We start from the raw sequence: 25,918 nt of genomic DNA, 5'->3' as shown, positions 1-25,918 counted from the left end.
TTTCCCCCTTTCCTGCCCATTTGCTCTGGTTTCCATTTGTTTGTTTTGAGGGTCAAAGGCACAGAGCACTTTGCCCAGATTTCAACTCCTCTGCTAGAGAACGATGCTTAGTTCATGAGTGGTGCCTGCCACGAGGACAGCCGACCCAAAAATGATCTCAGGCTGCAGTCGGCTGGTTGTGCGCTCCCAAGAACGATGGAAAATTGGGATTTGTTTAAAAGGAGGTGAAAAAAGTGAACTTCATGGGTGCCATGTACTTTGTTATCCATGCAAATATCTGTGTGCCTGTTTTCTTTTCAGGGGTGGGAGGGAGAGTGGGAGTGTGCCACTCTTGTGCCTTTGAGCTCAGTGTCTGCTCATGGTACCTTTTCACTGGGGTGTGATGTTTGCTGTTATCAGGTAGGCTACTAAGAGGGAGGAAGAGGTGGGGGAGCAAGGAGGATGGTGGGCAGCAGGAGAAGCTGGATGTTAAGTAGGCCACCAGTGGTACAGCATGCAAATGCTGATTGCTCTTAGGACGTGCTTCTATATTGAGCGCAACGCTGCCTTGACAGGTATCAGAGGAATCGCACCCCAGAAGCACCCCCAGATCTGGAGGACTTGAATGGAAAGTGGAGACCTAGGGGTCAAACAAGGGGAGAAACCAGTGACATGGGTCTCTGGCTGATCTCCCAAACCAGACCCCCCTCAGCGGGAAGGCAAAGGCAGTCTGTTACCCACAAGCTAACGTGGTGAGCGGTGATTGATCACTCAGTGCTGGGGAACTCGTCCATACCTTGCAGGACTCATGTGGATGGCTTGCACAGAAGCAAGTGGTAGAAGGCTGACTCAGTTGGTCAGTGGAGGGAAGGCCCTACACACAACCCCTTAATTTCCAGGGGACATGTTACTTGCTAGGGGGGTTTGTCCCAGAGCCACCTAGAGCAGAGACGTTGCAGCTTTTGGTTGCAGGTCAGAAATACTGGTGGGAGGTATCTGTCCCACCTCCTCCTCACCCAGGGCTGCCTGTGAGCAAGCTGTGCCGCCTGCTCTGGCTCGGCTGAGGTGCTCAGAGGGCTCAGGTGGACACGGCAGACTTTTGCAGGGACAGGTAGTTTGCAGAAATTTTGTTTGATTCTTTTCTTCTTGGTTTGTCAGGGTTTTTTTCCCTCTTCCTTCCATTGTTTGAACTGCTGAAGATTTAGCTGCCGTTTTAAAAATGTCATCCTTTTCAAACAGCTCACTCAAAATACCTGGTCAAGTGGGGTCTCTTGATATTAACACCCCCCTGTAGAAAAGGCTGGAGGGTGGAGAGCAGAACTATGTGTGTTGAGGGAGATGCCTACTGCCTGTGATGCTGTCCTGCAGTCCATGTCAGCTTGGACCAAAGAGACACAGCTTGCTTTCTTCTGCCTTCAACTGAAGTCAGATCCAAAGGTCTGGAATAGCAAGGGAAGAGCTTCAGATTGCTTAAGTGGATTTGGATCTGGCCTGCATGTAGTGGAATAGGCATTTCCCCAGTGCCTGCCCAGTTAAATAGTGCTCTGGTGCGAGGCTGTTTCTTCGCCTTCCCCACAGGCAGTAACACGGCCGTTTCAAAGATAAATTGGCCGGTACCCTGCAGTAAACAGCTAAGATAATCCCTGGATAATGCTACACTTTCAAGGAAGGACAAACAGTCTTGTTATTAACGGGTACGACTTGAGCTCCTGGGTCCTCTTTCTGGCTCACTTGTCTGCACTCCAGAAACATTGACCTCTTTTCATGTGCCTAATGTGGCAGCAGTGCTAAAGCGGCACATCAGTGCGAGGGGAACTTGTGGGCTGTGGAGATCCTTCTTCTGCTAGAAGCAAAGTGTTTCTAACCTGGCCCAGATCCCACTACCCTCCCTGTATGCTGCAGCAGTGGCAGAGCAGTGGGGATGCCCACTGTCAGCACTGCGGTAGTCTCCGGGTCAGTTTGCAGAGATGATGGCTTTGGATGTCCTTGTAAGTCCTCTCCTGAGAAGACAGCTGGAAGGGCCTCAGGATCTCCAACAGTGCAATCCCAGGTTGAGATCTCCCCAGCTGAACCATGCGGATGTAACAGCTCAGTCAAGCATCCCTGCATTGTCACGTTGTGGGGCAAAGACATGTCCTGAGGACATCTGGAGTTGTGTGACCTCCCCTGCTTCAGGTTGTCCTGTAGGTGCTAGCAGCAAGAAGCACACCTGTACACACTAGGTCTAAAATACCTGTCTGTGAAAGATTTGGAGGATGGTGTCAAAGGCCATGAGCCATCCAGATGTGCTGAATTGCCCTGGGAGGAATGTGGAAGTGAATGAATAGGTGTAGGACTAAGATGGATGATACCTCTCCTCTTACACCATGGACTTCTTTCTGTTTTCAGATCATTGGCTGAGACTTTGGTGAGGAAGGAGCCGGAATAAAGATAGGATTTGCTGGGAATTTGTAAGACCTTCTAGTTTAAATACATTGTAGGTCATGTGGAAAGAAAGAGAGTAGGCAGAGGACAGGTCATGAGAAAGAAGCAACCAGCAATGTGGTCCCTGGAGGGCTATGATGTTGGAAGAGGAGATGGAACTGGATGTGATGGGACCTGGGACAGGAGCTAAATTCATTTCTGCTGTGGCTATGCAGGCCCATCTGTTCTCTGCATTGATGCCCATGTTACCGGAGATTGGTGAATGGCTACAGTCAGTCAAAGAGATTGGCCACACATTGACAAGGGCAAGGATTGCATCTGTCTAGCCATCTGGCACGTTCAAAGCAGGGTCCCCCATCCTCAGTCACCCAGGCCTGAATGTCAAACACCTTTTCATCCTGAATACGCGCAGTTGGGCTTTATCAGCCAGATGTTCAAATAAGCCGAGTTGTCTGACTCATTTGGGCTAACAACTCCCCATCCTCACTTTGATTGCCTGGACAATCTCAGCACAAAAACCACATGGCAAATGAAAGCTGTTTTATGTGGGCAGACCCTTTTGCCAACCAGAGTCCTCAAGGGCCGCACACAGGTGATGACATCCAGTGAAATCTTCCATGCAGAGCAGCCAAAATTGTCCTGAACTGTTTTTTTCCTGCTCACCCTTTTGTTTTGTAAAAATCTTCCAAAGCTGCTGATGGAGGGGATCGTGCTATCTGGAAATGCACTTCATCAGGCACAGGCCTAATTGCTGTATTTTCTCTGGCTTCTGTCATTTGTGGCAATCACTTGTCCGGAGCACAGCACTGCAGCAGAGAGGCTGTTCCGGTGATGGTCTCACTGTCTTACGTGTTGGTTAGCAAGTGAAAAAGGAAAAATGTCCTGCTGGGTCATCCCAGGCTTTTAGACCTGCTATCAAACTCAGTGGCTTTGTCCAGCTGAGGAGCCACATGTCCATCCAGTTCTTCCCTCATCTTTGGCCGTGGTGGAAACTCAAGGAAAAGTTACGGGGGTGTAAATTCTGGGCTCTCAATGCGTATATGTCATTGCCATTGACTTCAACTACAAGTCTTGTATACATGACCAAAGTCAACTTCAGTGGTTCAGTGTGCTGGATCTCTGTCTCATTGGTGGTAGGTGATATGAGGCAGCAGATGAGGATGGCTTGATTTCAGCTCCAATGAACACCGTTACCGTGTCTGTTTATTCTTGATGCTGTTTGAATTGTTGGATACTGTAGAGAAAAGGACTTGTTAGAGGTCCTGGAAAATTTGAGGTGGAAGTTGAAGCTGTCAAAACATTAGAGAAGACATTAGAGAAACCATTGAAGAAGCTCTCTGAAGAGCTGGAGAAGTGGTGTGAGAAATACCAGCAGTCAAGCTTGTGAAGATTTTTGAGTTGGAGACAAACTTGAAGTGGGTTTTGCTCATCAGAAATGTTAGGGCTGGAAGAGATCTCTTTGCGGGCATTGTTTTGATACAGGCTTTCACCCAGTGGCAAGATCTGACTGCCATAGCTTGTTTAAACATTTCCAGCACTCTTTCTGAAGCTGGTGATAACCTGATTATCTAAATTCAGCGCTAAGGAATAGTGGTGGTAGGTCCTGGGTTTGATAAGATGTCTGGATGCTGAAGATGAACCACTGTTCTACACTGCTACAAGTCATGAAAAGTGTTGGTTTTTCTCGTGGTCTTTTTTTGTCTACACATGATAGCATCAAGGGACTTCCATGCTGAGGTCAGAGCCCTTTCCTCCTGGGTTCACAAGCTCAAAGATGTTTGTTACCTCTCAGTTCTTGAGGAGCCCCAGATCAAATTATGACCACTGAAGACCTTTGGTGTGTTCACAGTGGAGCCTTCAGAGGGTCAGATTAGACTTACGATGGAGCCTCCTCTAGTGGAAGGATTTGACTTGTATTCCCAGATCTTCGTGGAGGATACCAGAGTCTTAATTTTCAGAGCTCTTCACATTCCTGCTGCCTCTCCCACGCTGGTGCATCAACCCCTCTTAGCCGTGTCTCTGAGACTTTGGGCTGTCATAATTTTCCATACGTGACTAGTACATAGACAGTGGAGTGCTGAAGCAGCAGAGCAGCAGCGCAAAGGGCTCTCTGCAATTATGGCTCTGATACAAATGCATCCATACATGTGGAGCTATTGGTATGCGCATATTTATCTTTGCATCCACATCAGCGGCAAGACATATTTACCGTTTAGATATGCACATATATTGTAAAAATACCCTGTGCCAATAGCAGTGTATATCTTGTAAGTGACATCTCCAGCACTCCTCATGATTTCCAAGACACTGGCGCTCTTCAGAACTAGAGTTTGTGGCTGTTTGTTTATTTTTATTTCCTCCCTCCCAGTCTCAATTTTACGGCCAGGTTTGTTAAGTTTCAATAAAATATCAGTTAAGTTTATGGCATTTTTATGTGTTATTATTGTTATAATTTTCTTTTGGTAGGGGAAGGTGGGATGAAATGTTGCTCTGCTGGGGGCAGAGCGATAGCGGTAACCTGTCAGGTGCTCAGGGATTCCCGAGTCCTCTTCCCAGGTCTGCCACTGATTATTTGTGTGATCTCAAAGGTTTCTGCTCACCTTAAGCGAACAGGAGAATATTCTCTGCTTCTTGTGAGCGGTAGCTGCAGAGTCCTTTTGTTCTCAGTCACTGCGGGAGCATGAAGCCACATTACTGCCCTGTGCTTTTATGCGGGTAGTCAAAGCGATCATTCAGAAAACTGGGTAGGAAGCATCTTTGTGTATGTGAAAAGTGCCCATCTTCACGCTTAAAGCTGAGCAGTGTCAGGGTGGGCTATCCTCAGTCTGCCAGCTCATTTCCCTAGGTTTTTTGCCTTTAAAATAGCAAGTAACCTGAGAGGTTGGGAAGTGACAGGAGCCCTTTGCCAGCTGAGCAGAGGAGGTGATGGTTACAGCTGCCTTCTGACTAGTCCCAGTTATTTTACGCAGTGCTGTGGGATTGCTCTCTGGAACAGGTTGGGCAGGGTTGACAGTGAGCACAGACAATGAGCTATTCCTGGCTCTGCTCTTTTCAGGCACCAGTGGGAGGGTCCTGATCCAAGACTCACTGTGCTCAAGATGAGTCTTTCTCTTGAGTGTCTTGGGCATTGTATCTAGCAGCAATGTTTCTGCTTTCCTTTGATTCTGAGGATCGCCAGCTCCTATAAAAGAGTCAGTTGCAAAGAGAGCAGCAGAGAGTTTAGGGAACATGAAGTTGCCAGCACAGAGCTCCCACCTGCTTCCTGACCTTTCTTGGAGGTGGCTTCCTTCGGGGGAGCCTTCCTAGTCCACCTCCAGTGCAGAGCTGGGGTCTGTCCAGAGTGTTTCTTCCCTCTCCGGCAAAGGGAGGGGGATTGCCAGGCGTTTCTCAGAGCGTACGCATGAGCCATAGTTGGGCAATTCCACCAGGACTGTGGTTGCCAGTCTTCCAAGTTGGAAGTGGCAGTGGAGATGATGAGTGTATTTGGGGTTGGAGCTGAAAGCGTAGCTGACCTGGGCCCCTGAAGTCTCTCCTTTCCAAGGCTAACGTCATGTATATAACCAAACTTTGCACGTTGAGCTGTCTCACACTTAACGCGCTGATCTGCACGATAAGTTCTGAAATAATCCCATAAAACCTTTTTATTTATTTTTAACCCCCTTCCCTCCTTCCCCGCCTTCCAGTTACACAATGGGTTTGTTTCTCCCGTTCAGTAGTTGAGGAGGTGCTCAGATATCTCGAAGCTGGAAGCAGAAAACCTTGTTTCTGCAAAGGCGGGGTTTGTTTTTTTTTTTTCTCTTTTCATTTGTGGGGTTTTTTTGATCCTGATCCCACCCAGTTGTCTTCACCGTTATCATTTTTTAGCGTAACGTTGGCGACTGGTGCATGCAGTGGGGAATTTGTTTACAGAGCTCGTTCTTCTGGGGCAGCTGGCCCAGGAGGGCTGTGATACCCTTGTGTTCTCTCATGGCCCATCACGACGAAAGACACTTGCCAACGTGATGGGTACTGGGAGTCTAGCCCAGGTGCCTTCACGTTTTTGCGAGCCTTCGCTCCTGGTGTGCTGCAGTTCCCACCAGTGATGGGTTCCTGATGTCCTGAAGGCAAACCCCACGCACCGCTCCCTCACAGAGCTCCCCATGGCTCAGCGGGAGCTCCGGCCTTGGACCTGGATGGTGTCTGGATGTGCTCACCCTGCAGAGAGCAGTGCGGTGTGGACTTACCCACCCTGATCTGAGCTTCTCAGAAACAGCGATAGCGTGGGCCTGGTTTGCCCTGCTGAAAAGACTTCTGCTCTCAGCAGCAAGGCTTGTTTGGGTAATTCTGTTCTCCAGTGCAGTCTGCCGGGTGGACACCTCCAACAACCGAGATTTTCAAAGCTGCCTGAAGGATTTTGATGCCCTGAAATGAAGGGAAAGGGCTGTCCGAGTCCTGCAGGCTGGGTTTTGTTTGTCTCGGTCGAAAGCATGAAGAATCCTTCCTCCAGCTGAGGAGCTGTTGAAGAATGTTCTTGGCATTGAGCTGTAACAACATGTGGCTTTGAATAACCTCAGGAGTGCATCCTTTTTTTTGCTTGCTCTGTTCTTCATACTACTAACCTGACTGTGTGTTTTGTTTTTGTGGTTGCTTTGCATGTTGTTCCTTCCTCTTGGCTGAGAGTCATGGGGTGGATCTTTTTCCTTTCTGTGATTCAGGTGCCTCACTCTTTCCTTTCCAGGTTCTTCCAGTTCTTTTAACATGTCAAACTCTGGAGATTTGTTCATGAGCGTGCAGTCTCTCAATGGGGATTCTTACCAAGGGGCCCAGGTTGGAGCCAACGTGCAGTCACAGGTAGGGACCCATCCGATGTACTGCCAGTGAATGCATTAGTGTTGGAGGAGCCTTTGATTGTATTGGCACTTCTCCCTCCCGTCCGAAAAGAGCAAATCTCAACCAGCACAAATGAACCAACCAACGCTTAAAAAAGGCAAACCAAACCGAAAAACCAACCAACCAACCAACCAAAAAAAGCAACAGCAACAACCACCAAAAAAAAAAAAAATCCAAAAGAAACCAAAACCAAACACCCAACCAAACCAACAACCATGGTCTTGAGGAGACTTGCCCACACTTTGTGAATGCATTTGGCTCTGGCTTGATAGTCGTACTAGGAGGAGAGGAGGTTTAGGAGAACAGGCATGAACTCAAACAAAAGCAGCTGAGGTTTAGGTTCTGCTTGCTTTATTCTTCCAAGGGAAGGGGCCAGATGTTTGGACTGGTGTCTCGTTTTACAAGGCTTCCACTTACTCCTTTGATGCCGAACCAGGTGTCTGCTGAAAGGCAAGAAATATTCAAATACACAGCTAGATTTTTTTTTACTTTTTTTATTTTATTTTTTAATTAAAAGCCACCCTTCACCGTCTCCCCACCTCCCCGAAGCACAGGCACTCACACCACCCATGTACACACCAGCAAGACAGAGTGAGGGAGCTTTGAGCAGCATTACTGAAACGTCAACCCATGCTTTGGGCAAAAAGAAAGAATTTAAAATAGCCAGGAACTCACTCAGATCTCCCACCTCCCATCCAATGTCCAGATATGCCATGAGTCCACTCTGGCGTTTAACGCTCTGTCCCGTGTTGAGAGATGACAGCCACTCTGACACTTCTGCATTGGGCAAGGAGAGCTCTCTAAAGCCGAGGTTGCTCCCCTCGCAGTGCTGGATGCAGAGCAAGCGTGCCGTCCGTGGGCGACGAGATGTGCTCGCCACATGTACCACTGCTGGGGCTAGGCTGGGGGAGTGGAGGGAGAGGAACGGGGCGTCTGGAGGAGAGCTGCCGGTGCCTTTGCCATGGTAGGTATATTCTCTTTCTGGGCCCTCCGAAATGAAGGCGCTCGGCCGACTCCGAGGATCTCCTTCCACTGCCGTGAGCTTCACAGTGCTTGGGGCCAAAGGGTGGAAGGGGGTAGGGGTAGGAACGTGGGTCGTCGAGTGTGATGGTGGAGCCGGCCACAGCGATGTGCTCCAGGAGGTCCCACCCCACGCTTGCCACACTGTTCTCCCTCTCCGCTCTTTTTGTCGAAAGACTTGGGACCAAGGAGAGCGTGATGGGGCCGCCGGGGCAGGCGGGGGGTGGTGAGGGAGGCAGGAGCGGTCCTCTGGCTCGGCTCTTGCCGCAAGACCAACTGCGGTTCTCTTTTATCCCTCTTTAAATATATAACTTTATTTTCATTATTATTATTATTACTGTTTGTTTGTTTTTATCTTGCCAAAGATGAACCAAAGCAGCTTTGCCCACTAACCTTTCACTCACTCTAATTTGTGTCTTTGTTGTCGTTGGTCTGTTTAGGTGGATACCCTTCGCCATGTTATCAGCCAGACAGGAGGATACAGTGACGGACTCGCAGCAAGTCAGATGTATAGTCCGCAGGGCATCAGTGTAAGAAAAAAAAAAAATAGGCTCGGGTTCTTGTTTTATTTTATTTTTTTTCATTTTTGTTCTCTCACTACCAATTATTTCAAAGCCATAGGGCTCAGAATGCCACTTAGTAGGACTTGTCTTTGCTTTTACGGTCACCTAGTTTATTGCTTCTGTATCGGTCACGCCAACGGCAGAGCTTTGCCCACAAAAAAAGTGGCGACCGGGCAGGCTTTGTGCAGGCAGCTGGCGTCTAGGACTGTCAGAGCCGATCAGCGTTCGCCTGGCACCTGCGGCCACACGCGCTCGGCCGAGAGGAGCTGCTAAACAGGTGACACCTCGCGTAACCGCGGTGGGGAATGTCACCGCAAACGCCCCGGTCCAGAGATGGCTCCACGCAGAGACCAATGGCACCATCCCGGAGCGACCATCTAAAAATAACCCGTCCCTGGCTGGCATCCGAAAGCACGGCACCGATGGGGTTGCCGGCAATAAGGATTGCAAATAAAAGGAGAAAAAAATAAAACAAAGCCAACCAACATCAACCCAAGAAAACCTCGCCCAACCAGACTGGGGGAGGGTGCGAGGGGGAGGGCGGTCTCCAGAGCATCTTCTTGTTCTTGGGTGCGCTGGCGGGTTCTGACTAGCATGAAAATTCGTAGCGACAAGCTGTGTCGCACAGGGGGAAATCGATCAGACACACACAAGGAGAACCCAGTGTAGATTCGGGACAGCAATCCAACTTCATTTCTCAGATCAATCGTCCGCCATCTCAGCAGTGGTGACAGCAAGCTGGGAGAAGAGGGCAGCCTGGAAAAGGAGGTTGTGAGCACCGAGTGGATGGTGGCGGTGGTGTCCGGGGTGGCACGGAGGAGGGGGCAGCTGGCCCTGGACGTGCCTGGCTGCCGCGGTCCCCATCAAGGAGGCTGAAGGCTGAGGTGGGGCGGTCGCAGGCTGGGCAGGAAGGTGGTGGTCCTCAGGGGGAGACGGTGGTCCTGCGGCCGAGCGCCCCAGCGGAGTGCACTGTCCAGTCCTATCACCCTCCCAGCCAAGGCTTGTGCCATTTGTCACCTTACGTGTGACCGTCTTCGGGCCATCAGCGTGCGAGCAGCCACCGCGGGCGCAGGGAGAGGGGTGCAGCGGGACGGAGGGCTGCGCTCCCCTCTCCTCTGGGTGCTGGGGCTTAGCGGGCGGCTTGACGTCAGGAGGCAGAGGCAGGGAGGATTTGTGAAGTAATGTAATTGAACATGTGCAGATAATTATGTCTCATTACATAAGCCCGTTGCAAAAACGGCGCTTGGAAATGCCACATGAAAGAGCCTATCGTTCCGCATTAATTTCTCCATGCGCTGAATTTATTCCCTTTCTGGCTTTTTAATACTTGGAGAGTAAATGAATCGCAGGCTGATCATGATAAGAGATGATACTTTTGTATAAATTAAAATACCCCCAAGGAAAGAGGCTGAGCTGATTACGGTTGCAGTTGGCTTGGAAAATAACAGTGGGCTGGGTTAAGCCAAAATTTGGGGGGGGAGGGTTGCTGCTGGGGATTACGAGGCAGGGAGGGGGCTGTCGGGGAGAGGAGAAGAAAGAGGCAGTGGAAACTCAAAAGCTGAATAGGACAAGGAGAGCTGGGCTGGTGTTTCTGACTGTGGTAATGGGAGAACCAGTGTTACCACGAGCAGCACTGGGAATTGGTGAGCTGAGAGCAGCAGGGGCTCAGCGGTCCCCCCTGCGCTTCCCAAACGGGGATACGGCATGGTGGCATCTGATGGCTCCTCAGGCTGGTTTTCAGGGAGCGCAGGAGCCCATATTGGCCCAAATCGGATGTTGTTCAGAGAGGGGCAGGGTGGTAAGTGGGCAAAGGGACCACACGGGTTTGGGGGTGACTCCTTGTTTCCCCATAAAGCTGTGGTAGGCATGGGGAGCAAGGCAGGGAATCCAGAGCTGAGCAGATAGTTTAGGAAGCATCTTCTGGGTTGTCTCTCTGTCCCGAAATGTTTTGCTTCCTCTGTATCCCAGGCAGCATGCTCCTGCCTGTAGCTTTTATTGTCACTTAATGTCTTCCCGTCCAGCTAGATCCCTTGATGGACTTCAGTTTGTCCACCCTGAAGTGTGACTGCACTCCAGGAAGCCTCGGTCCTGGGCAAGATCCTGGAGAGCTGCTCGTTGCAGGCAGGGTGGCTGTCTCGTAGCAGTCAGGGCTTCCCTGCCTCTCCCCTGAACCCTGTAATGCCAAGGAAGGGCAGCGGGATGCGGAGGAAAGCTACTAGTGACACAGAAAGCTGCCGTCCCCGCATCACCCGAGCATCCCTGTGAGCTGCTGGAAGGAGATGAGCCGAAACCTAGTCAAGAGCCCTGTCACAACGATGTCTGCACGGGGCTGAGGTTGAGTCATCCCCGGAGCCCGTCAGGACTGGGAAGTCAGCGGCAGGTTGCCCAGCTCCACCGCTGCAAACCTTGGCAGGGGAGACGACGCTCGGGGTTTGCCTTCCTTGATGGAGGATGAATTTTTAAATGCGTGTAAGTCATGACAGCTGAGAACAGGAATCTACCCAAAGCCCTGTTCCCTCTGTGGCTCTGCTGCTCGACGGCTGACAGACCGCTCCGCGGGGCAAAAAGAGCTGGAGTCGGTTCTGCGTCATTAGCAGGATAATGGGCGATGTCCCAGCCATCGCGATCTCCGTGACCCGCAGTGATGGCTGAGGCAGAGCGCGAACAGCCGCCTTCTCCTCCACAGGTGGAAACAGCGTCAGGCAGTGCCGGTCCTGGCAAGGGCTGGGGATGCTCTTGGTGATGGAGGAGTGGTAGAGGCAGGAGCCGTCTTGAGGGTAGCCTGCCTTGGGTAGCACTGAGAGGAAGGAGGCCAGGAAGGGGAAGGAAGGAGGGAGCCCCCCCATCTGAAAGGAGGGGATGTTTGGGGCCTGATCCAGCCCTTTTTGCAAGCTTTGAGGTCGGCGTTTTTGCACCGTTAAGCAAGAGGTGTCTGGTCCCTCTGTTTGGGGGGGTCTGTGTGTGTACCCAGCCAGAGGTCCCTGAGGCTGGGGGTTTTGAAGCATTTAGATGTCCAGGTTCTGGTGGATTCCAGTAGAAGTTGGATCCTTATTGCCATAATCCTTTGGAAGGTCCCAACCCAAAACATCACCCTTCCTGCTGGTGCCCCATGGCCCTAAATCCGCAAAGTGTTTTAGGTCCTCCGTCTGCTAATTAATGAATGAGCTATAGTCATCTTAAAGAAAAAACCTTTCAGAAGTTTCTTTTTGGACCTTATTTAATTTAATTTGTAGATCGTTTAAAGGTCTAAAATGAGGGACTGTTTTTAAAATTCATCAGAGTGCAAGGTTTTTGATCTAAAAGCACTGTTGTACAGAGCTGTGCCTATTTACAGAGCAGTGTGTGTCGCCGTGATGACAGTGGTCAGTGGCAGGTTGTGCCGTTGAGTTTTACATCCACTCTTGTCAGCAAGGACCACCAGGCACTGGTACCTGTAGGAGGTGAGACCTCCTTGCTTGTGCTAAGACCCCTTTCTCCAAGAATTTGGGCCTTGAAAAGAAAGTTGTTCCTCTGCTCTTCAGCAAGCTACAGTTCACCATCATGATCAAGCTACAGTTTACCATCATGATCATGAGCTGGGCTACGGAAGCTGGTCTGGCAGGGCTTCAGTGCCCGAGCCCCATCCATCAGAGATGTCTTGGTGTGTCCTGAAGACTGCCGCTGTGGCCCTTGGAAAGCGATGGCCAGACAAGGCTGGATTCTCTGGTGTGTAATAAGACCTTCAGTGCATCTCATAAGGAGACCCTGATACAAGCTCTTAAAAGCTCAGAGGTCTGAAACCTCTTTGAGGCTACTCCCAGTCTGTCACACTTGCCAGGATCTGGTGTGTTTGGAGGCTGACCTGACACCCTGCCCTGTCTGGTGGGACAGTGATTTGGTCACAGAAGGTGGGATGTCGAGACAGCCTCCGTGCGAAGCAGAAGGCTCTGTTAAAAATTGGCAGAAAGTCATCTCCCAGCCCCACATAGGAGGCCCGGGTGGAGAGCCAACCAGATTTGCTGGAGGTGACAAAAGTGCTGAGGGACCTGCAGAAATGGGCACCAAACCCAGTTGCTTCAGCAGTCCATCACCAGGGTTCCACAACTTGGACAGCCACCAAGGCCTTGCCTGTGCTTTGGCACCAGAAGGTGACATTTGAAGAGGTGTCCTGGAGACCATTGCTCTGTCTTTGGCTTCTGCTCCTCCAGCAGAAGTCACAGCTGTGTGCAGGAGCTTCTCGGAGGGTCTGCGAGGAGCAGCAGCCTTCTCAGAAGGCTCCTTCATCTTTGAGGGAGATCCCAAGCGACTTAATACAGTCAGATCCCAACAGATCTCCTTGCTTCAGAAAGAGGCAGAGCCGGCTGAATGGAATCGGATGCATCCTGCACATGGCTTTGGTACGTGCAGCAACGGGGTGAACTCCAGGAAAGGAGGGATGAGAGTAGATGGTTCCTACATGCCCTCTGCCTGGGGAAGGATCTGGCCTCCTCACGGAGGGCTCGTCTGTACCAAAGGATGGCATCAAGATGATAAAGTCATGGCCAACCTTGGGGCCTCCTTTCCATCACTTGACCCATAACTTGGGGCCTTCCCAGGCTGGGAGAGCAGGAAGGTGTGAGGCCTCTGGAGGGTGCCCCGATCCTAGTCAGCCTCTCCCCAACATCCTCTTGGCTTCCCACTGGATGTGACAGAGGTGGTCATCAGCAGCACAAATTCCTGCAACACATGAAGACTGATTCCCAATCTGGAGTACCATGGGGCTCCCCAGCATTTTGGGGGGCAGGGTGCTAAACATCGAGGCACCGCAGTCACTGTCTGCAAGATGCTCTCCCTCTTGCTCCTTCCAACTGCAACTGGCACGCAAAAGCCTCGCTAAAAATAGTTGAGCACAATAGGGACGGAGCCCTGCTCTGCAAGGCCCCCTCCGCTCTCCCTCCTCCTGCTCGCCGTAATGACCCTGCAAACACTAAATGGCATCTGAGTGCATTAAGCAGCAAACTCTCCGGTGACATAGCAATTACAGCTCTGAAATAGATTTGGTGCGTCACGGAAGATAAGGGTTTTGAAAGTTTCTGTTGTGATTATAGCTTGTAACTCCAACAAATAACAGGCTTGGTAATAAGAGGCTGCCAGCACAGCTATTGTGGTTCTCTCTCACTGATGGCACGTAAATTGCTATTAATGTCCTAAGTGTACTTGAATATGCCAGTCTTGGGGCGGTGGAGTTGGCTCTGTGTCTCTCTTTACGCGGCCTGTCATTGTCGGGCTGATAATCTACAGTAATTGCTGCCTCTTGCAGCGGTCCAAGACGTGTACGGGTGGATATTGCATCTCGGGGAGCTCAGGGATGGTGGGTTGGGGCCTGGCTGTGGATGGAAGCTGGTGGGCACGGCAAGCCCAGGGTCTCTACAGGCAGCGGGGGGGCACACGGGGCCGGTAATGTTCATGCATAGTCTGGTTTCATGCTTGCACCCAAGGTGAAGTGGAGCAGGGTTTGCTAACCTGCTAGCAAGCTCCGGTCGTGATTCCTGCCTTCCTTACTCTTGCCTGAACCCCTTTGCAAGGGAACGTGTTTGCACACACCCACGTGCGCATGGAAGAACACGCAATCCCGTTGTGTGTGTGCATGCCTCTGTTGGTTTTGCTTTGTGCATGTCCTACTGCAAGGTGGTTTCATCTCTCAGAACGTGGGTTCCCACGGCTTGCCTGTGGTCAGCTCTTTGCTCCCATCTCGGCTGTCCGTTGGGCAGGCAGGAGCTGGTCGGCAGCGTGGACAACCCACTGGCAAGTCCTGGACAGCTGCTCGGTGCGATGAAGCTTTTCCTACCCTTACCCCACTTTGGGGGTCTGCAGGGTCCCAGCTGCTGGAGCCAGTGATGGATGCCCTGCGCTGGAGGCAGTGGGACAGGCAGCCAGAGAGGGCAAAGCAGCCTGGGCATGTTTGAAACAGAACGGCTGCTGCTACCAACTCGAGCTTGGGCAGTGGTTGGGAAGGAATAATTAGCCAAGCACTGAATCAATGTCAGATTGAGCAGGGGAGGTTGGGTGCGACATCTGCTCCTCTCCGAAGGGGATGGCAGTCGCGGAGGAGCAGCTTCTTTGCACTACCGGCTCCTGTCTACGATATCTGGGGGCCCTTCGGTAGCTCTGCTGTTGAGAAGCTGGAGAACTTTGCCGTGCATCTTTTTTTAGGAGAAGAAACAAGTTGTCCGCCATGCTTTGCTGTGCAAACCCTCAGATGGGATATGGTGGTGGCACCTCCGTTACCCTGTGGCTTGGGGTCCCTCGAGGAAGGGTGACGGGGAGCATGGAGGACCTGCCCCAGAGTGGCAGATATTTTTTTTGTGGTTTTACTGCAAAGCAAGGAGGGGAAGGCTCTGCATTGGCAGCAGAAAGGTGGCCCAAATTCCCAAACGTGGGTGGCCTTCAAGTTGGCAAGAGAGTTGTGTAGGCAGCGTGTTGACAAGGCTTGGTGCTGATGGCTTCCCCCTGCACAGGGACCACACGGCAGGAGGGGTGCCCTGAAAGGCAGTGTGGGGGAACATGGAGCGATGCTGGGGGACATGGCATGGCTCAGCAGTCCCTTGGGACCCATTGCTCGTTCTGCATGTTCATGGCACCTGCATCCAGATAACGTCCCAGGCTGGGGTGTCTGGAGTGAGGTGTTTGCTATTTGCCTCCTTCCATATGGGGAAGGGTCCTATTTGGGCTTTAAAAACCCCCAAACAACCAGAACTTGGGTTTCTGCAGAAATACCTATTTTGTAAGGGACGGAATTTCCACGAGCACTTGCAATTTATCAAAACCCCTGGTTTTGACAGGGTCCCACTGATGGAACCCCATGGTCTGCGGTGGGATGGGGGTCCAGTGGGGACATCTTTGGCTCCTACATCAGCCCTTGCCAAGGGAGAAGTAGAGGGGTCTGAGGTGGGTGGGTGGCTTGGCTAGGGCCGGGCATGCCGTTGGGTGACTGACGTCTCCCTGTCTCCCTTCCTGCAGGCTAATGGAGGTTGGCAAGACGCTACTACCCCGTCGTCGGTGACCTCCCCCACAGAAGGCCCTGGCAGCGTTCACTCTGATACCTCCAACTGATCTCCCAGCAAATTGCATCCCTGGCTGAGCCGGCCCCGGCGGGGGCAGGAGGGGAGGGGGCCTCTCCTAACACCGCAGCAGTCAGACTGGAGGTGAACCCAATCAGCACACACAAGAAGACTCCTTCTCTTCTCTTCTCTTCGTCGGGATGCTTTTTTCAGCCAATCTGGACACTTCTTTATACTCTCTTCCCTTTCTTTTCTGGGTAGAAGCCGCTCTCCCCCTCCCTGCCACTGCCACAACACCACTCCCTTCCCCTCACCCCTTCCCACCGAAGGATATGTCAACAGGTAGAAGGATTTTAAGGAGGAAAAGCAAAAATCAACCGCCGCCACACAAACAACCCCAAAGCAGTGTATGGCCTCGCACTGGGCATCTTTCTGAGGAGCCACAAATGTACCTCAGTCACGTCTCGCTCCTTTACTAGCAGGCAGCCCCCTTCGCCATCCCCCGTCTTTCACGCTACCTCTCCGTAGGGAAACGCCACCACAGCCCCACTGCCGCCTCGTCTCTACCGGCCCCGGCTGCAGCCAGCGCATCGCCTCTCTGCACCCAGCCCTGCCTCGGTGAGCTGTCCCTCGGGCACTGCCATTGACGGGGTGGGTGAACACAGCCCCCCTGTGCACATAAGAGAAGGAACCGGCATGCTCCCCTTCGCTTCCAAAAGGTACTGGCCCGTTCCCAGCCCTGGGAAAACTGCCAGCACTTCCCAGTCGCTGCCCTGCTCCACCGTACATCCCAAAGCTTGGATGAGCCATGAAATCCCACCATCCTCCCTGCCTGCTGTTGGAAGGAAGGAGAGGAGGGAGGGAGACTAGGCAGAGGCAGGCGAGAAATGGCCGTCGCTGATAACAAAGGCACTGAGCACCTCTGCAGTGTTGTACAGGATCAGGCGTTGATGATTGATGGGACCCTAGCAGTTTTCTCACAGCACCTAGGGAGGCCAGCAGTGGAGTTTTTCCTGGCAAGGAAAGCATTGTGGAGTGTTGGCTCGTGTTTTGGGGAGTGTGCCGTGCTGCAGAAGAGGAGGAGGTGGGTTCCCCGGTGCAGGCAGGACCCACAGAGGTTGGTGGCACCCACTGCATTCCCAAAGCCCTGCCAGCCAGGCAGCGAGGGACAGGCAGCGGGATCCTGGAGGCTGGATGTGGTGGGGTGAGCGCGTCGGGTGCTTTTGGTAACGGTTAATGCAACAGGTTTGCTTGAGGGTGAAGCTCTGTAGGACAGGTGGGTGCCCTGCTTGGGGCTGTCTTTCTGCTGAAGCTGCTGGTTTTATCCCGGGAGTTACTCTGTGCAGTGGCATCCCAAGCCATGGGAGAACTCATGGGATTTTCTCCCCAGCTTTTCTGGTCCGCTCTTTGGACAACCGGTGCTGGGTGGTAAGCAAGGCTTCATCCTGCTGAAACACCCCTTCAGGCAGCTGATGCCGGGACAACATGGCTTTCGTTGAAGAGCAGGGTGAGGAGAGCCCTGGGCAAGGGGCTGAGCTTCGTGCTGGGGCACTACTTTTTGCCGCCGGTTCTTCCAGCAGGCACAAGGAGGCTGACAAGACCCTGGGTGTCATGGGGACCGGTGTGGGTGCAGCACGTCTGGCACCTTGTGATGGACCCTAATACCTCTTGGCCGCATCTCCTGCTCTTGCACGTCCGTGCCCACCCTGCCCGTGCTGATGCCAGCCATCTCGAGATGGGAACTGCCAGCGCAGAGCAACATTAAGCAGGAACCATTTAATATTAAAGCTCTGCCAGAAAAATTTCCACCCTTCTGCTGGAAAAAAACAATGGTGGTTGGCCTGCAGGGCCGCAGCAGTGGTGCGCCCACGGCTCCAACATGCTGTCACCTTGCAGCGTGCAGCCAGCAGCATGACTCGCCTGAAGTGGAGGTGAAGCCTGCCTTTCCCTGGGGAGCAAGCCCAGAAGGCTCTAAAACATCCGCTCTGAAATTTGTGACCTTCCCCCAAATACAGAAAGTCCCAGTTCAGTGGATTTTCTATTTCTGAGCTGGTGCGATCAGAGTAGGATGCAAAAGGTGGATGAGAAACAGCACAAGCTGCTCCTTGCTTGGTTTTTATGTCTCCAGCGGTGAGACACTTTCTGCTCCTCCTTTCGCATCCATGCCCGGAGATGTGGACCGTGTTGCAGAGCGTAATGCGACATGCGAGGTCTAGGGCTGCCTCCCGGCTGGGAATATGTTAAGAGCAACGAGAAGGTCATTTCCCCGTGAGGATGGTTAGGAGGTGCTGCCCATCTTCCCGAGCCATGCACCTTCCCACTCTCCTCCTCCTCCCGTGGCCTCCCCCAGTGCAGCCTTTTAACCGTTTCCAGCTTATTTTACATGAAACCGTTCCGGCAAAGCGTTTCAGGGCCACGGGGCTTAGTCAGGTCTGTTCTCCGGAGCGGCAGCAGTGCCATGCCTGCGGGAATGCCACAGTACCTCTTGGAAACCAACCAGAAATGAGCCGAAACCACCTGCTGACCGGAGCCGACCCGTGCCGGGGCTGCCTTCCCCTGCCCTGCAACCGCTGCCCGACCTGCCTGCACCTCCTGCCCGTGACACCGCCTGCCCGGGCAGGGCACTCACCACTCCACGGTACTTTGCAAAATCGCCTCCTGGGTTCCCTGGTTGGTCCCTCCGGTTCGCGTTGGCGTAGCCGCTTGCTTGCCTTTTTCTTTGCTTTTTTTTTTTTATTTTTGGGTTTTGTTTCTCCTCCCCTTCCCCCCCTGCCCCCAACCCCGAGTGTTGTGGGTTTTTTTCTTCTTCTTCTTTTTTTTAGTTTTTTTTCTGCCCAGAAAAACCTGACTTCGATACCAAAAAAACAAAACAAAACAAAAAAACAAAAAACAAACAAAAAAAACCTGCAGAAACTCAAAAAAAATAAAAACAAAAAAAAAACACAAAAAAAACTCGATGATTCTTTCAGCTTTATTAACATTTTCCATTGTTTCTTGCGATTTGTGTCTCGTTCTTTGTAGTATTGATGATAACGAACATTTGATAATGAATGTTCTTGTATATTCAGATAAAGGAGAAAAAAAAAAAACCAAAAACGCAGTCGGAATTTAATAGTGTTTATAATAAAAGAATAAAAAATGACCCTCTTAGCACGCAAAATTGAACAGGGGGAAGGTTCCATCCCTGTTCTTTCTGTGGCAACAAGCGCTTCATTCCTGTATAGTTTATAACATCAAACTACCTACATTCATCTTTTTTTTTTGTTTGTTTGTTTTTCCCATGGTTTGGTTTTTTTTTTCCATTTTCTCGCATTTGTGAATTAGTTCAAGAATGCTAGAAAAGTGTAGAGTTGTGCACACTCATTTCTTCTTACACAATGTTTAAAAAGTGACGGTAATTCATTTTGTAAAACTTTAAAAAGAAAAAAAAATGGTTGGAATAGTGAGCATTAATAGGTACAGTCTAACACTTTATGTTTCTTAACGTTGAGACCCAGAAATTACCTTTTATTTTATTTTTTTGGCATTATTTGGGAGGGGAGGGGGGGGGCTTTGATGATGATGCTGAGTTTATTTTGACCTGAGACGACGGCCTTGCCGCTTCCCCTGCGCTTTTGAGCTGTGACCCAAGTGATGTGAAAAGTGATGGTGGTGGATTTTTGGGTTTTTTGGGGGAGGGTGAGGGGGGTGTCTCTTCTGGGGGGGAGTCCCCATGCCGTTTGACACCCAACCCCAGAAGATCCTCGGGTGGCTGCTCTGCGGCTGAGCGGGGGGATTACGTCTCCGAAGAGGGACGTAATCGCGAGGGGTTTTTGGGGAGGAGATGCCGAGGGCGGACGGGGAGTCGGGTGCTGAGCCCCTGCAGGTCTCCGTGCTTGGGGGCGATGCTGAGCTGCGTGGAAGTGTTGAAAGGGCATGAATCCTCCCCCAAATGGGTAGGCGGTGGTGGGCTTCAGTGCCCTTATGCTCTGCCCTGAATCCCGGCGGCGCCCTTGCCCCGAGGGTTTGCTGCAAGAGCCCTGGCTTGGAGGCACCGAGCAGCCCAACCGCAGCTCTTGGCCCAAAAACGAGGGGTTCGGAGCGAAGAAGGTACCAACCTTATTTCGACCGTGGACCACGGACCTTGTTGAGGATGGGGTCTCCCAGCCTGGCCCTGAGCCCTGGCTGCACAGCGGCACTGGGAAGGATGAGGGTCAAAGGATGAGATGTAGCAACTCCCCAGCCGTGTTGGGACAGATTTTGGGGCTCCAGGGTGGGGTTCAACGAGAAGCGCTGAGGAAGATTCTCGCTGGCATTGCTCTTAAAACTGTTTCCCTGCTCCCCACCACCTCCTAAAAAAACTGAGCTTTTCACATCACTGAACGGGTTAGGGTTTGGGGTGTTATTTTTAATCCCAAGGTTTCCTGGAGTCCTTTTGTTTTCGTACACCTTTATTATTATTATTATTATTATTAAGATGATGTAAATCAGACATTGCCTGGGGGGGGTTGGTTTTGTCGGTTTGCTTTTTTTGTTCTTGCAAAGCCCTTACTATCCCTTGTAAAGATGATCCAGTTGTTCTGAGTTGCTTTTTCTTTTCTATTCCCCCCCATCTTTTTTTTCTCTTCCTAATGGATTCCAAATATAAAAAAAAAAAAAGAAAAACCCTAAAAAAAAGAGACTCTCTGTTCCGACCTGGTTTTGAAACTTTAAGCTTTTCTGCTTCTGTAAAGAAAAAAAAGGCCTCTGTCTTTCTGATCCCAATTGAGACTTTTATGTTCTATGACGATACTAACAAGGTGTAGGTTTTACAGTTTCCTGATTTGTACTGGTAATGCATATTCCAAATAAATAGTTTCTTTTGTTGCAAAAAAAAAAAAAAAAAAAAAAAACTGAAACCAAACCTGGCGTATTTTTTGGGAGGAAAAAGAGGAAAGTGAGATACCCTGGGCGTTTCCCCCATGAGGATGCAGGGGGCAAGAAGGGTTTGGGATGCAGCAGGGGGATGAGTGAAGGCAAAAGCCTGATGCTCGGTCCTGGTCCTGGTGGCGTGAGCTTGGGAGCCGGAGGGATGTGATGCAGGGGTGATGCCTGATACGCAGCATCCCCACGGCTCCCGGCGCCTGTCCCCATGCCTCAGTTTCCCTGGACACACGGATTTGTCCATGCGAAAAACGTTTTCAATCTTTCATTTTCATTGCTTGTTCGCTGCTTTTTTGGACTTTTTAGTGCACTTCTTGCCAAAAAAGCTAGAATGGGGATATTTCTTTTATCACACCCAGGATGGGGCAGGGCTGGGGAGCAGGGGAAGGGTTGGTGGTTTCTTGTGTTTTCCTGGGGATTTTAGTTTAAAAAAAAAATCTTTTTTTTGGAAAATGTTTCTGAGCAAAAAGTAATTTTAAATTTAAAAATAATTTGCAATTTAAAAAAGAGCCTGTGCGTGGGATGAAAACCAGGACAGCTCTGCCACATCCCCAGAGATGGAGGTATTAGATGAAAAAGGGGGCAGCTGGAGAGGGTGGCTGCGATTCTGGAGCTGGAGAAAGGCGGGCAGGATCCCTGCCACAAACCCCTCGGACACCCCACAGGGACCAAAGCGGAGGGAAAGAAACCCCCGGGGAGGCAGCACAGGGATGCTGGAGCTTGCCTGGAGCTGCCGCCCCGCTCCCCCATGGATTTCTTGTCAATGATTATTCAATCTCCAGCCTGACCTTTCTCTTCTAAATAACACGGCAATATCAGCGCAGGCCAGCCTCCAGCTCCGGCTGCAAATTAACTGTATCGCTCTCCGGCAGGAGACCCGAGGAGCCCCCCGGCCGCCGCGTTGCCAGACCGCCCCAGGAATTATCTCCCTCCGCCGGTGCTTTCCTAATACCAGTTTAAATATCATCTGGCTCCCAGCTGTTTAATTCTAATAAATGTTCATCCTGGCTCCAAACAGAGAAATGCTAAGTCTCACCGGGCCCCGATGAGCAAATCGCCCCAGAAAGGCAGGTGGCAGGAGGTGATGCTGGGAGGAGATGTGATGTTCTCCGGGCTGGGGGTTCCTGGCACGCATCCTTTGGGTGCTGGGCTGGGTTTGACCATGTCGCACCTCTCCCAGCTCAAGTCTTCTCTTGCCTCCCCCCCCCCCCAAAAAAAGACGATTCTAAGGTGGGAGAAGGGCACATGCAGCCTCCCAGAGCAGTTGGGGGCTGGTGGAGGAGCTGTGCTGGGTGCAGCAGCATCCCTCCCTCGTTGGCTGCTGGTGGCCAAAAGAGAAACCAAACCCACTCAAACCAAACTGGATTGTTTGCATTTTCCTTGCTTTCATCTCCTTCCCCATCTCCGCATCCACACCTTTTTCTTCTGCTGGTGCTGCCCATCCTTTTCCCCCTTCCACTCAGTTACTATCAATGGGATTTTTTTTTTTTTTTTTCTCCCCCGTTTCCCCCATTTGGGCAACAAAGTTCAGCCCTGGGCAAGAGCAAACTGAGGGCAGGGTCCTGCACTTTTTTCCATTTCATACTATAACACTTTAGGCCAAGAAGTGGAAAAAAAGACATGGTGTGCACCAGGCCCCACGGATGCCCACAGCAGAAGCTGCAAAAGGCTTTCAGCGAGTGGAACCCCACGGCGTGGTGACATTCGGATGCCCTGGGATGTGCCAGATCCCTCCCCCGTGGCATGTCCTGACCCACGCAATGCCTCTTGCAGCTTTTTCTCCCCATAGGCAGCTGCCAGCATCTCCCCAAGCCCTGCCTGCCAGGCTGGGGTCCCCCCCACCCTCCCTGCCCGCTCCCACCCATCCCCATTCCGGGAGCTCCAGCCAAGAGCCACCACCGTCACCCAGGCAAACCGCTGGCATGCGAGGGCTGGCGAAGCACGCCCCAGTTAATAATAATCCTTCCAAACTAACCGAGGGGTTGGGAGGCATTAAAGTTATAGTTTGCAGTAAAGCCCCCGTCCGTTTGCTGGAGAGTTTAATATATGGCAGGAAGTTTCGCCTATAAAAGGCGAGGGTTATGTTTTTCTCCAGTTCACCGGGAGTCTATAACTTACGACCTCCATAAATGTGAGTGGGTCTCGCAAGTCAGCCCATCAGTCTTTGGAGTAATTCTGCTTTGTAGTAAAATATTTTACTGTGCCTTGGATGCAGGCAAGCCCCCCCCACCTCCCCGCCGGGTGGGCAGGGGGGTGCTGCCCGTCCCTGGGTCCCCCCTCTGCTTGCACGATGGAGATAGTGTGGAGGGGTGATGCTGCCTATCCTTTGGGCATGGTGGGTGTAGGAGCCTAGAAAATAAAATAATAAAATAAAATAAAATGAAATAAAATAAAATGAAATAAAATAAAATGAAATAAAATAAAATAAAATGAAATAAAAATGAAATAAAATAAAATAAAATAAAATAAAATAAAATAAAATAAAATAAAATAAAAATTACTGTGCCCACGGGCATGAGCTATTGGGAATGTGTGCTACACCTTTTAATTATTGCTAATGAGGTAGAGTTTTAATAGCTTTATAGTGGAATTGCAGCATCCTTCTGTGCGCTGGCTGTTCAAGGTGCCGGTGCGGCAGCGCTGCTCTGGGGGCTGCGTGGGAAGGGGGAACCTGGGGACGGTGGTGCGGGGTGCTCGGTGCTGGGAGAGGAAGAGGATGGAGAGGAAGGAGCCCAGAGGAGGGGGCAGATGGATGGGCACTGGCTCAGCATGGCCGTGGGTGATGATGGCAGGGCTGGACCGAGACCAAGTGGAAGAAATATATATCAAAAAAAAAAAGGAAAAAAAGAGGAATGTCATCACCTCCTTGCCAGGTCTGCCATTCCGTGGGCCACCAAAATGCTTCGTTGACCCCCAAAATCAACCCCGTTTGCCTGCAGCCATCGCTGGCCCCAGGGCAGGGCAGCTGAGAGGCGCTGGGAGAGCCCAGCTAATTAAAAATGGAAATGAACGAAGGGGCCGCAGGGCTGCTGTCGCCTTGCGAAGGTGCAAATTACAAGAGGGGTTTATTGGCAGCTTCTCATTCAGCGGCGAGTCCCCATCGCCCCGCGGCCACCGGCCTCGCAGGACGGGCAGCCCCTGCCTGCACCGCTGCAGCCGCCCGGCAGCTGGAAGAGGTTTTTTTCTTTCTTCTGCTTGAAGCAACCTCCAGAGCAGCAGGGAAAAGGTGGTAGAAGAAAGGCCAGGAGAAAATAAAGATGATTAAAAAAAAAAAAAAGTTTCCCTGATTTTTGGTTTGGTTTTTTTTCTTCTTTGTTTTCTTCCCAGCTCTTTGTGGGAAAACAATTCTGCAAAATGAAAAGAGAAAAGAAACATAATCAGAGGCAAATACTAAAGCAAATTACATAGGGACTAAAGTAGCCCAGTCCCCCCCGCCGCCAGCAGCACCAGCCATGCTTGAGCCCAGACCAGAAATAACTGCTCCATCCATCACTGCATGGCTTGGTGGCATTGGCCCCTAAATATTCAATATATGCTTGGAAACACTGCCCTAGCTCGACCCATAAAATCCAAGCTGCAATGCAACCAGCACAGAGAATAAACTAAGGCCGGTGGCTTTGGGGTGACCCACGCAGGCTACGTCCACAGCAAGACCCTCTGAGCGAAGTGGGTCACCCTGTTCCTTCCAGAAATGTGCAGGTTTTGCCCAATTCTCCTGGGTTTTGGGGTGATTTGGAAGCGGTGGGCGGCGATGGCAGGGACTGCTGCAGCGTTTGCCGAGGGCCGCGCCAGCGATTCTCCCACTCGCTGACTCAGCTCCAGCGTGGCTCCCTCATCCTGCTGCTAATTAGGCTCCAGCCTCTCATCTTGTTAATAAACTTCCAGTTCATTTGCATACAAAAAAAAAATAGAGAGAGAGAGAGTGAAAGCAAGCAGCTCGTTTTACCTTCAACATGTGGCTAATGCTTATTAAAATATTTAACCTTTTATTACGATGCAGAAGCATCTGTTCAGGCTGGCCTGGTGCAGGCAGGTGCAGTACAGCACCAATCCTGCCCGCCAGCATCTCCCAGGCAGCCGCCGGGCAGTGAGACAATGCCGCTATAAGGGACACCCTATGGAGGCTCCCCACCAGCGCACAGCTACTGCAAGCCCACGGGGTGATGGGAAGATGCTGCAAAATACAGGGAATTTCAGCTCCTGAAAAAACCTGTGTCCGTGGTTTGCAGCATTTCCGGAGCCTGATGGGGGCATTAAGTGGAGAAATCCCATCGAGCTGCCTCAAAACTTGTCCTGTGGGCCATGTGCACTCAACGTCTTTCCCAGCTGAACAAAACGGGGCATGCTAGCAAGATCCTGCTCCTATCGAGTCCCCTCTCCTATCAAGACCCCCTCTCCTATCAAGCCCCCTCTCCTATCAAGTCCCCTTCTCCTATTGAGACCCCCCCCCCAGCAAGACCCCCTCTCCAGGGGCTGCATTTCGGCAGCAGACCCCCCACCCCGGGTGCTGGACCCTCACACCCCAGCAGCCCCATGAAAAGCACCGACACCACCAGGACGGAGCCCAGCATCGCAGGTGCGAGCAGGAGTGAAGGTGAAGCTGCCATCCCAGCTGCGACCACGCAGGTTATTTGCTGACGATTAATTAACCCGGGACTAAGAGGTTTGCGAGGGAAGCGGGGAGCGCTGCCTGGAGCCCGGCCAGCACGGGGCTGGCGCTGGGACGGAGGGGGCTCGCCGCCGCTGCCAGCTGCCCGGTGCCGAGCAGGGGTCTCCAATAAATCACCTCCGCTTCCAGCGTGGCTGGGCTTGTGGAAAAGTCTGCTGTGCAAAAAGGCTGGCAGCTACACAGCTGTGACCTCTGGACGAAATAGAAGACATAAATATCATCATCCATATAGTGTATTTACACACATATGTGGGTGTATGTATATAGGTAGAAGTGTCCTGGCAGTGTGCTAGCTCGGAGGACTTACAAACTCCCCTGGGATTTGTAATCCCGGTGAGCCCAAGCGGTGCGTTTCACGCTGGGCAAAACCAGGAGGGGACAGTCGTGCAGATGAAGGTGCCACCACCACAGAGCTCCTCCGAGCGCAGAGCCGTCCTGCAGCACGTTCGACAGCCGCCGTGGCCGGTGCCATC

General features: G+C 51.6%; 2 protein-coding genes across 8 annotated transcripts in view; both read left to right on the top strand.

The window, feature by feature from the left end:
• Positions 1 to 20,703, top strand: part of PBX1 (PBX homeobox 1) — a 136,595-nt gene extending 115,892 nt beyond the window's left edge. For 4 of the 7 annotated variants that reach the window (XM_075038476.1, XM_075038477.1, XM_075038481.1 and 1 more), the window contains 3 exons: positions 7,121 to 7,233; positions 8,733 to 8,822; positions 15,834 to 20,703. In XM_075038476.1, the coding sequence (XP_074894577.1) occupies positions 7,121 to 7,233; positions 8,733 to 8,822; positions 15,834 to 15,926 (296 nt within the window). In that variant the 3' untranslated portion in view covers positions 15,927 to 20,703. Of the gene's footprint in view, positions 1 to 554; positions 5,748 to 7,120; positions 7,234 to 8,732; positions 8,823 to 15,833 lie in introns of those variants that run through there. The other 3 variants (XM_075038480.1, XM_075038484.1, XM_075038479.1) reach the window with 2 other exon arrangements.
• LOC142035872 (14 kDa phosphohistidine phosphatase-like) overlaps positions 1 to 25,918 on the top strand; it is a 381,702-nt gene that overhangs the window by 186,456 nt on the left and 169,328 nt on the right. The gene's annotated exons all lie outside the window — the stretch shown is intronic.

The sequence above is a fragment of the Buteo buteo genome, chromosome 10, assembly GCF_964188355.1.
Source record: "Buteo buteo chromosome 10, bButBut1.hap1.1, whole genome shotgun sequence".
Lineage (NCBI taxonomy): Eukaryota > Metazoa > Chordata > Aves > Accipitriformes > Accipitridae > Buteo > Buteo buteo.
Note: the sequence above shows the minus strand (reverse complement) of the source record. Positions and strands in the feature narration are given on the sequence as shown.